The sequence below is a fragment of the Myotis nattereri genome (assembly GCF_964212035.1).
Source record: "Myotis nattereri genome assembly, chromosome: 2".
Classification (NCBI taxonomy): Eukaryota; Metazoa; Chordata; class Mammalia; order Chiroptera; family Vespertilionidae; genus Myotis; species Myotis nattereri.
Genome location: NC_138076.1, coordinates 28,305,842 through 28,317,733, shown reverse-complemented (window position 1 = coordinate 28,317,733; position 11,892 = coordinate 28,305,842). Strand labels below are relative to the sequence as shown.

The 11,892-nt window shown below is 41.9% G+C and overlaps 1 protein-coding gene across 2 annotated transcripts in view; it reads left to right on the top strand.

Moving 5' to 3' along the window:
* The first annotated feature begins 835 nt into the window (after window positions 1-835).
* CDC16 (cell division cycle 16) overlaps window positions 836-11,892 on the top strand; it is a 40,030-nt gene continuing 28,973 nt past the window's right edge. The window contains exons 1-8 of one of the 2 annotated variants that reach the window (XM_081085048.1): window positions 836-1,065; window positions 3,722-3,776; window positions 3,875-3,972; window positions 4,897-4,935; window positions 5,995-6,135; window positions 8,168-8,327; window positions 9,549-9,640; window positions 10,593-10,726. In XM_081085048.1, the coding sequence (XP_080941174.1) occupies window positions 1,018-1,065; window positions 3,722-3,776; window positions 3,875-3,972; window positions 4,897-4,935; window positions 5,995-6,135; window positions 8,168-8,327; window positions 9,549-9,640; window positions 10,593-10,726 (767 nt within the window). In that variant the 5' untranslated portion in view covers window positions 836-1,017. The remainder of the gene's footprint in view (window positions 1,066-3,721; window positions 3,777-3,874; window positions 3,973-4,896; window positions 4,936-5,994; window positions 6,136-8,167; window positions 8,328-9,548; window positions 9,641-10,592; window positions 10,727-11,892) is intronic. The other variant, XM_081085049.1, reaches the window with a different exon arrangement.

The following is an 11,892-nucleotide window of genomic DNA, read 5'->3' as shown; positions in this document are numbered from 1 at the left end:
GCCAGGGTGATCAGACATCATCTGGGGAGTGGAAGGAGGAGAGGCATTTGTTGAAGTATGGGAGGGGGATTCTGGCTAAACTGACAGAATTCTTAGTAAAATTGGATGACACATAAAAGAACATGCAAGTCCAAAAGTCAGGCCTGTTGGTAAAGAGTTCAGCCTTTTTCCTGATAAGGGAGCTTGCCTAAGGTTTGGTGGATGGGAGAATCTTTGTCCTGGAATCATACAGCGTGGGGCCATTGTGACTGGCTTCTTCCACTAAGCGTGCTGCACGTGTCAACACGTAATTCATGTTTATTGCTGCATAATATTCCATTGTATGGATCCAAAGTTTGACTAGATCAAGTTTTTTTTAGTTTTTACTTGTTTTTTTTGTTTTTTTTTTATCACAGTGTTCTTTACCTTTCGGGTTTGTTTGCCAAAAGACGATCTGAAAGAGACACTTGGATGCGACAATAGTAAAAGTTTATATACATCAAGTGAGCGCTTATTAACCCTCACGATCAGTCTCTGTGGTGGGTACCGTTAATTTTCCACGTGAGAAAAACGCAGCACATCGGAACCATGGAACTTACCCAACACCAGGGAACCGGGTCTGAACTCAAAGCCAGGCCTGGACCCCGGGTGCCCGCGCCCCGCCGAGAACCAGTCACCGCGTGAACGATGCGGGGACATGTAAATGGGCTGCACGGGCTCGGGCACCCCAGTCGCAGAGCAAAGGCGTCCAGGTCACCCACAGACCCCGGCCACCCACGGCTCAGAGAGCGCCTCGGAACCAAACAGCGCGACGCCAGTTTCTGGAGCCGGAGGGGACGCCTTTGCGGAGGACTTCCGGGGAGCGGCCTGGCCGGGAGCGGAAAGACCTCGGCGGCTGCAGCGCGGGTCCTGTCAGTTCAGCCGGGGTTAGGGCGATCGCAGCGCGGGGCTGGGCTCCGGGTCTGCTCCGCCGGCAGCGGGAAGGAAGGCGCGCGGTGGAGGGCGCTCGTCCGGACCCCCGGCAGCGGCAGCGCGGCCATGAACCTGGAGCGGCTGCGGAAGCGCGTCCGGCAGTACCTGGACCAGGTGGGCTGGGCGACCCGGGGAGCGCGGGCCGCGGGACTCGTGAGGGGAACCCGCCGCGGCCCTTTTCCTCCGGGGGAACTGCGGTCTGGGGTTCGGTGGTGCAGGGCTCGGCCGGGCCTGGGCTGTCTCTGCAGCCGGGAGGACGAGGGACCCGGAAAATGGAAGAAAGCCCCCTAAATGCAAGGGGAGCCTTACCGGCACCCGAGGCCCCGCCGGCCGCCGCCTGACTCCCGGGCACACAGTAGGTGCTCACTGCCGACTTGCTGCCGAGTGGAAATTGAAGCATTATTTTAGGAGGAAAGCTGCAGGGTGGCCTTTGAATTTCGCTAGCTAATAGAAAATGTGGGAGAAGTTGTCATTCTCATGGGGCCGAATTTAAGCGAAATAAAGATACCGACAAGCCCGTGGCCTCAAATCAGCGCCGGAAACTACATCTGTGTTCCCTGCACCGCCCTGCAGTGAGCAGCCAGCAGCGCGTACGGACAGAAGCGTCTCCAGAATAGCAGCATCAGTTTAATAATCTAGGTCCTAGATTCTAGGATGTCACTTAAGTTTTAGTAAAATGCACGCTCTCCCAACAGATTGGAAACCACGGGAGGGAGGGAAAGCCTGTTCAGGGAGACGTCCAGGATGGGTTGTGAGACGCTGCTGCCGGGTGTCCGCAGGACTTCGCAGGGCGCCGTTCGGTTACCGCGAGCCAGTGAGCTGCACACATGCTCCCGAGCACTCTCCGCTGGCGCCCGGGGTGCTGTGCGGAGTGAGACCGGCCTGGGTCCCGCCTTAACATTGAGCAGATTTGTAACCATCTACCTGGCAGCATTCCTCCTCCCACTTGGGCAGCTGAGCTCCTGACTTGAATCCCGGAGGACTGAGGAAAGGGTTGCAGAGAAATTGAGAACCACTGCTAGTGACTAGCTGCTGCAAAATAATCACTTAAATGTCCACCTGTTTTAAGATACCTGCTCATAATTTTGTTCTGTTTTTAAAACTATTCTTTCCCATCCTCTCACTCCCCTCCTTTGACAACTATCAGCTTGTTCTCTATATCTAAGGGTCTCTTTCTGTTTTGGGGTTTTGTGTTTTTTTTAGATTCCATTTATGAGTAAACCCATACGATATTTGCCTTTCTCTGTCGGACTTATTTCACTTACCCTCTAGGTCCATACATGTTGTTGCAAATGGCAAGATTTCAATCTTTTTTTTACTGCTGAGTAATATTATATACATAGGGTGTCCCAAGAAATGGACACACACTTGAGCAGTGATAGTTCAGTTTTGAAAATGAAATGTATTTTAATAAACACAGCCTTTATAATTATTCAAAGAGTGTGCATACATATTTTGGGATGTCCCCCCCCCCCACCGCCCCCCACCACACACACCGTATCTTCTTTGTGCACTCATCTACTGATGTCCACTAGGTTACTTCCATCCACATCTTGGCTGCTGTGAGTATCCTGGAATGATCATAGGGGTGCACGTAACTTTTTGAATTAGTGTTTTGGTTTTCTCTGGATAAATACCCAGGGCTTGGCCAGAAGCAGCATTGCTGGGTCATAAGGTAGTTCTGTTTTTCATTTTTAATGGAAACTCCATATGTTTTCCACAGTGGCTGCACCAATTTGTAATCCCACCAACAGTGTACAAGGGTTCCCTTCTTATCCACATTCTCACCAGTAATTTTTTGTTGATTTATTGATGATATCCTTTCTGACAGGTGTGAGGTGATATCTCATTTTTATTTTAATTTGCATGTCCCTGGTGACTAGTGACCTTAAGCAGCTTTTCATGTCTATTGGGCATCTGTATGTCCTCTTTGGAGAAATGTTTATTCAAGTTTTCTGCCCATTTTTTAATGGATTGTTTGTGTTTGGGGTATTAAAGTTGTATGAGTTCCTTGTATTATTTTGGATATTAACACCTTATCAGATGTATCACTTGTGAATACTTTTTCCCATTTAGTAGGTCGTCTTTTCATTTTGTTGATGGTTTTCTTCACTGAAAAAACTTTATTTTGATGTAGTTGAATTTTGTTTATTTTTTCCTTTTGTTGCCCTTGCCCAAGATATATCTAAAAAGATATTGCTAAGAGTGATGTCAGAGTTTACTGCCTATGTTTTCTTCTAGAAGTTTTATGGTTTTAGCTCTTAAATTTAAGTCTTTAATCTATTTTGAGTTTATTTTTGTGTGTGGTCTGATGTCTCTCTCTCTCTCTCTTTTTTTTTTTTTTTTTTTGCATGTGTCTTCATTTTTCCTAGTACCACTTATTGAGGAGACCATGTTTACCCCATTGTATATCCTTGCCTCCTTTGTCATAGATTAATTGACCATATACTAGTAAGTGAGGATTTATTTCTGGGCTCTCTATTCTAGTCCATTGATCTTTGTCTCTGTTTTTATGCTAGTACCTGCTGATACATTTTTGCAGTCTGTAAGTTTATTTTTAAACATTGCCTTGTTGACCTGTATATATAATGATCTTACAATAATTTTTTTAATTATACCATTGAACTAAAACTTACCTAGCTGAGATATAAGATAAAGATATAATTGATAGACCCCTACTACATGTAAAAAAAGAATCACGTTCTAATAATATTAGATATTTGTTTAAAAGTTGAAATAACAGGGGAATTATCACTTTTTTCTTCTACAGCAACAGTATCAAAGTGCTCTATTTTGGGCCGATAAAGTAGCTTCACTCTCTCATGGTAAGTGACAAATCCTATTTTTTTTAAATTTCTTTATCTTTAAAAATCTTTCTATTTTACCTTGTACCTCTGACCAATTATGTAATTTTTCCCTCCAGAGGAACCCCAGGACATTTATTGGTTGGCTCAGTGTCTTTACCTGACAGCACAATATCATAGAGCAGCTCATGCACTTCGGTCACGAAAACTAGATAAAGTAAGTGATTGTATGAACGTTAAAGCTTTTCAAAGCTTTTTAAGAATAGTATCCGTAAATTAGTATCATAGGTGTTTGTTTTATGTGAAAATTATTTAAAAGGATTTAATTTTGCTATTCCTAATCTCAGTCACTTTGTTTTTCCTTCCCCATCTTTAGTCACCAAGTTTTGAAAATTCTGTTTTCTAAAATAGCTCTGAAATTATGGATAGTCCTTTCTACCTTGTTACCACTCATACATGTCAGGCCTTTAATTTGTCTGTTTTGTTGTTTTCGTCTCTTCTCTTGTCTCTTTTCTCCAGTAACATCTTTCCCACTCCCCACCTTCCGAGTCCAGTTCATTTTTTAAACTCTCACAGGGGTGGTCTTTCTGAAACACAGATCTGGTGGTGCCACTGACAATATCGTTCAGTGATTTCCCATTTCCTACAGGATAAGATCAGATGCATGAATAGACTCCTTTATGATTGCTCACCAGTCTACTTCTAACCGCCTACCATCATCAGCACATGTAATACGCACTGAATACTTGTACTACCTTGTACTAGTGGCGATTATTCAGACTCAGTGCCTAGAATGCTGAGTAACTCCTCACTTACCTTCTCCCCTGCAGGTGTTTTCTTCCTCAAGTGGCAAGTACTCTTTATGCCCTCTTTCCGTTTGTGAAAGAAACTGCTGTGTTTGTGTCTCCCTTGCTGTAACCTCCCAGAGGGCAGGCCCTCGCTCCTTTTTGACTCTTCAGTGCCTAGTAAACAGTAGGTTTATGGTGCGTAGGGGTTAAAAAAGGCTGGATTTTTTTTTTCTCTCTACAAGAGTAAAAGGAGAAATTATGAAAATAGCGTTATTTCATCCTCATAATTTTCTTTTAGAGTGAAGATGCACAGTATCTTGACCACTATTTTAATAGATTAATTTCTTTTCTAGTTGTATGAATCTTGCCGCTACCTTGCAGCTAGATGTCATGTAAGTATCCTATCAGTTTCCTTTTTATTTGGTAAAAGTTCAATTATGTGAATGTTATGCATTCCTCACATATGTGTAAGAATTCTAATGACAGAGTTTGGCAGATTAGTATTTTGTGAGGAAATGTTCTTTTCTTTAATATTGCTTGCTATAAAATATTGATTCTCTGCATGCATGAAGATAATTCCACTTTAGACATTAAAGTTTTTTTAAATATGTTTTTATTGATTTCAGAGGGGGAAAGGAGAGGGAGAGAGAGATAGAGGCATCAGTGATGAGAGAGCATCATCGATTGGCTGCCTCTTGCCTGTAACCCAGGCATGTGCACTGACCAGGAATTGAACCATGACCTCCTGGTTCATGGGTCAGTTCTCAACCACTGAGCACACTGGTTGGGCTAGACACTTTTCAATTTAAGTAATGAATGGGTATAATATTCATTAACCTTTTAAAATCTACCAGAGGTCCAGCACATGAAATTTGTGCACTCAGGGTGAGGGGGGTCCCTCAGCCCTGCCTGCGCTCTCTCAATTGCCTCAGGAAGCCAGGGAGCGGGCCTAAGCTGGCAGTCGGACATCCTTAGCGCTGCTGCAGAGGTGGGAGAGGCTCTTGTCACCACCACTGCGCTCGCCAGCTGTGAGCCCGGCTTGTGGCTGAGCAGTGCTCCACCTATGGGAGTGCACTGACCACCAGGAGGCAGCTCCTGTGTTGAGCATCTGCCCCCTGGTGGTCAGTGCGCATCATAGCAACCAGTCATTTTGCTGTTCGGTCGATTTGCATATTAGTCTTTTATTATATAGGATAGTATTGTCCTGGTCAGATGGTTCAGTTTGTTGGAGTGTCATCCCATACACCAAAAGGTTGTGAGTTCGATTCCTGGTCAGGGCACATACCTAATTTGCAGATTCAGTCTCGGTCAGGGCAGATAGAAGAGGCAGCTACCGATGTTTCTCTCCCATAGTCTCTTTTGAAAAAAATTCCATAAAATCTACAGTATTTGTGTCTATATTTAGTGTTTGAAGTCATGGCTGACGAACGGTATTTCTGTTTTCTACATAGTATGCTGCAAAAGAGCATCAGCAGGCTCTCGATATTCTTGATATGGAGGAGCCTATCAACAAACGATTATTTGAGAAGTACTTAAAGGATGAAAGTGGCTTGAAAGACACCCCCAATGACTGGGAAATGTCACAGTCCTCAGTAAGTAATACTATACCAAAAATGCTTCAGTAACATCAGTAAGAATTAGCAAGCATATTGGTTGCCTACTAATTTGCCCACCGAAATTCAAAACGATTTCGAGACCTTTTTGAGCCATGTTGGAAGCAGTAATAATCATGTTCTCAGATGCTTGAATCTGAGCTGACTTGAGATCTTCCTTCCATTTGATGCCTTAAACTACTCCCCACAGGTGGCATAGTCTTTACCTTACTGAGTTTCAACAGTGTTTGTACCTACTCCCAAGAAACTTCGGTGTTTTATTTATGACTAGAGGCCCGGTGCACGAATTCATGCCCACTGGGGTCCTTCGGCCTGGCCTGTGGGATTGGGCCAAAACTGGCTCTATAACATCCCCCGAGGGGTTCCAGATTGCGAGAAGTCACAGGCCAGGCTGAGGGACCCCACTGGTGCACGATCGGGTCCAGGGAGGGACGCGGGAGGTTGGCCAGCTGGGAAGGAACCACGGGAGGACTCCAAGGCATGTCCTGCCCATCTCGCTTAGTCCCAATTGGCTGGACCCCAGGAGCAAGCTAACCTACCGGTCAGAGTGTCTGCCCCCTGGTGATCAGTGCATGTCATAGCAATTGGTTGACTGGTTGACTGCCCCCTGGTAGTCAGTTCACGTCATAGCAAGTGGTTGAGTGGCCTTAGCATATTACACTTTTATTATATAGGATACTTGTGTATTTCAGTTTGTATACTTTCTGTTTGCATGAAATTGCAAATTCCTTGCTGGCAGAGGTTATATAATAATAGGTGACATCCATATTCAGATTACTAATCTGGACTGTTATTCCTTTTTTTTTAACAGCTTTCTCGATAAATAATCCACATGCCATGTAATTCATTCATTTAAAATGTACAGTTGCTTGGCTCTTAGTATATTCACAGAGCTGTACAACCCTCACCACAATCAATTGTAGAAAGAAACCCTGGACTGTGTAGCCGTTACCCATCACTTCCCCCATTTTTCCAGTTATTTTTTATAACTGTTAATAAGGAACTTGTAAGTCACCTCAAAAATGTATTAATACTATACATTTTTAGGTGTTTCTCTCTCTTTTGTATTGTTTGTCTATTTTATGTAGTAAGAAGTGCACATTCATTTTTCTGCTAAGAAATGCATTTGTGAGGGAGCTTGGTATTATCATCATCTTTGGACTTCTTATCCATTAACTTATCTGCTAAGAAATACATGATTTATTTGTAATGTATTATTAAAATACTTTTTTGAAAATAACTTATTGGATACTGCATAGGTCTAAGATTCTCTCATAAGGTCCTCCAGTGTTTTTAAATTTTGATCTTATGATGAATATTCTTCAGCCCTGTACCAGTTTTAACCTTTAAGCTCAGTTATGTGTTTCTTGACATTCGGAGTCTGGAACATCAATCAGATTTTTACATTCTCTTGTTGATGATGATAGTGAGGTAACTACCGTGTAAGCACCTTACCATGTGCTGGCTCTACAGAGACTGTCACCTCCACTCCTCACAGAGCCCTTTAGCTAAGAAAAGGAAACGGAGGCCGAGAGAGGTTACATCACTGTCCAAGGCCACTAAGTGTCAGAACTGGAATTTGAACTCAGGTTTGTTCGGTTCCAGAAAGCCATGCTCCTAACCACTATGCTACATTGCTGCCAGTTTTCTAATAGTGACTAAGATCCTTTCATTGAGATCTACCTGTTAAACTGTTAAAATTTGATTCAGTATATCGGTGCTGTTTGCTGTCTCAAATCCTTACTCTATTTGAGAAAAACAGGTAATGAAAGAAGTAGCAGTGACACGTTCACTATAAAGAAATGCTGAAGGGAGGAGAACCTAGGGAAGATGGATTAGAGAAGTTTCATTTGCCTTTGTGTTTCTATTTATACTATGTCTGACAGTGGGGTGGAAAAATCCTTTTAGATTAAAAAAAAAAAGTCCTGGGCCTTTAGATTATATAACATTTTTGATAAATTAAGTTTAAAAGTATTGGCTTAGTATGTGACTCATCATATTTTTCCAACAGATAAAGAGTTCTATTTGTCTTTTACGAGGGAAAATCTATGACGCTCTAGATAACCGAACCCTAGCTACCTATAGCTATAAAGAAGCTTTGAAGCTCGATGTCTATTGTTTTGAAGCATTTGATCTTTTGACATCACATCACATGTTGACAGCCCAAGAAGGTTTGGAAACTCAGGTGTTTGTATGTTTAGCACAATTGATATTCTTTTTGTGTGTGTTTTTCCCCTGAAATCCGTGAGTCAACAGCAGGCTATGTACAGATTTAGATTTAAACAGACCTATTAACTTCCTTAATGTCTTCAAATATGAGATGCATGACAGAATACAATACTGGGCAGTTCCTGTTGCAGTCAGAATCTTGAGGGATTGTGATGTGGTGAGACCTTGAGAAGTGATTTGAGGTAATATAAACAAGATTTCAGTATCTAATTACGTGGCTCTCAACCTGACTGCATTTTAAATCCCGAAGAGCTTTAAAAACCTCAATGTACAGGTCCCAACTCCAGACCAGTTGAATCAGAATCTCTGGTGGGGAGGCTGTGGCATGGTTTAAGGCTTCCAGATGATCCTAAGGTACAATAAGGGCCCAGAACCATTGACCTAGAGCAGCGATTTTCAACCAGTGTGCCACAAGAAAAATTCTAAAGTAATACCTATTTAGTCCTCTTCTCCCTTAGATTGTCAAATAAGAAAATGACAACAGCCGGCAAACACAATAGCCATTTGGTGTAATGAATCAAAACTTAACCAATTTTTTTATCAGATCGGCAAAAAAAATATATTTTTTGGTGTGCCACAGAATTTTAGTAATTAGATTGTATGTGCCATGAGATGAAAAAGGTTGAAAATTACTGACCTAGAGCATCGGCAGTGATGTGAGGTGGATAAGCAAGGGAAACAGAGAGAAAATGGGGTTCTTACATTAATGAGATTCAAACATATTTTAGCCTAGGGCAGTGGTTCTCAAACAGGGTGATTTTTGCCTCCTAGGGGACATTGAGCAGGATCTGGAGACATTTTTGATTGACATAACTTGGGCATGGGGAGGGAGGGAGGAGGTTGCTGCTGATTGCTAGTGGGCAGAGGCCAGAGATCGTGCTAAATATCCTATGTGCATAGGACAGCCAACACAGCAGAGACTTATCCACACAAAGTGCAGTGTGCTGAGGCTGGGAAATGGCCTGGTGGTAGCATAACCCACCAGGTAGTCCTCATCACCTGGGCCTGAACCACTGTCTTAGCTTTCTCTAGTACACGTTGATCTTGTTATTTTCTTTTTTGAGTTTGATTATTTAGACCAAGAACTATAGATAAATATTTTTCGTTGCTGACTCAGCCCCCCCATAAATATTGTGATGACATTTTTTCTCAATGTTTTTAAGAAAAAGAACTTCTTGAATCACTACCTCTTAATAAGCTCTGTACTGAAGAACAGGAATTGCTACGTTTTCTATTTGAGAACAAATTAAAAAAGGTAAGTGAAAACACAAAGTTAGTATTTGCATTATGCAAGTACCTTATTTCTTTCATTCAATTTGGCCTCTATTCTTTTACTAGTTACATTTTTAGAAATTCTTATTAATCTAGCACATTTGCAAGAATAGATTTAGATTATTTAAAATATATGATTTCTTAAAAAACTTCCAAAAATATGTCTTCCTCCCAGGTACTCCTTACACTAAAAGATTGAACTATCACCCTAACTCAGTGGTTCGCAACCTGTGGGTCGCGACCCCTTTGGCGATCAAACGACCCTTTCACAGGGGTCGCCTAAGACCATCCTGCATATCAGATATTTACATTACGATTCATAACAGTAGCAACATTACAGTTATGAAGTAGCAACGAAAATAATTTTATGGTTGGGTCACAACATGAGGAGCTGTATTTAAAGGGCCAGAAGGTTGAGAACCACTGCCTAACTGGTTTGGCTCAGTGGATAGACCGTCAGCCTGCGGACTGAAAGGTCCCAGGTTCGATTCGGGTCAAGGGCATGTACCTTGGTTGCGGGCACATCCCCAGTAGGAGGTGTGCAGGAGGCAGCTGATTGATGTTTCTCTCTCATCGATGTTTCTAACTCTCTATCCCTCTCCCTTCCTCTCTGTAAAAAATCAATAAAATATATTTTTTTTAAAAAAGATTGAGCTATCAGATAAATGGAATGATGTTGCATGAAAATGAGGATTTTTTTCGTATGCATCCTGAACTTCTACTTTGTAAAATACTTCCTATCATGGAATTCTGTGATAAAATTGAGAATAAAATTAAACTCATTGGGAGGAGTACTGATGAGTCTTGAAGTTAAAAATGTTTCCAGAGGCTCACTTGTGTCCTTATGTAAATCCTTTAAACACTTGGGTCAAATTGAATCTGCCTTTTGACTTGGTATAGCTCACTGAGTTTACGTTTACCTTCCTCTGTTTCAGTATAATAAACCGAGTGAAACTATCATCCCCGAGTCTGTAGATGGTTTGCAAGAGAATCTGGATGTGGTAGTATCTTTAGCTGAAAGACATTATTATAACTGTGATTTTAAAATGTGCTACAAGCTTACTTCTGTGTAAGTATATTCACTTATTTTTCTGTAGAACATTTCATCTAAGATATGCATGGGGCATGCTTTCTAAGTAATCTTGTACTAATTGATGGTAATTAAGTTGCCTTTATTACTTTGCAGAATACGAAAGAGGGTTATTCCATTAACTATGGGGTATACATGTCCCTTGTTTCAGTCTTTGATAGTCTGCAAGTTTGAAAATACCATTCTGGAACTAGTTTTATAAAATCTCTTCTTTGTTAGAGACTAATAAAATCCAATAGGTACTAGTGTTCAGTCAGGCTCACTGACTAGCCAACCATCTTACAAGTTTTCCAGTGTACATAGTTCAAACTTGTTCTTTTCTAAATCACATGTACAATTTTAGTGGATCTTTAGGGTTGCATAAGTCCTTGAATTCACAAAAATTTTAATTGATAAATACTTGTGATCTATTTTATATTTCACATTGTTTTTTATTCTAAATAATTGGACTACTTATTTAATGTTGCCGGGAGCCGGTCCATCCTTGCTGTTTCAAGGGACCTGGCATATATGGCATACTGTTCTTAATATGTTTGCTCACCTTCTTGGCACTATGTGTTTTAACCAAGGTCACCTCTCTGAGAAAGGTTGTTTCCCCAGGTAGGGATTTTCCCCTGAAGTTAGGGAGGGAATAAAACCTCTTAACTAAGTGCCAGGTGGGTAATTAATCACTTTAACTACGAACAATCATGCTTAAGCTACATAATCTTTACTCCCTGGAATGGAGATAAGAAACTCCCTAACCTTTGGAATAGAGGTTGATAGGATTGGAATCAACTGGTATAAATACAGATGTAAGAAGACAGAACTTAGAACACAGAACTTAGAAGACAGAACCTACACACAGAACTTAGAAGACAGAACCTACACAGAGCCTAGAGACAGAAGAACTTCGCTGGAGAGAACATGGCAAAAGATCCTGGGCTGAACCTGACTACAGAAATTGGCAAGAGAACCTGACTAGAACCTGGTGACTGAACCTGGCTGGAGAACCTGGAGAACCTAGCAAGAGAATATGGACACAGAACCTGGCTGGAGAACCTAGCGAGGGAACATGGCTACAGAACCTGGCTGGAGAACCTGGAGAACCTAGCAAGAGAACATGGACACAGACCCTGGCAGGAGATCCTAAGCAGAACCTCTCT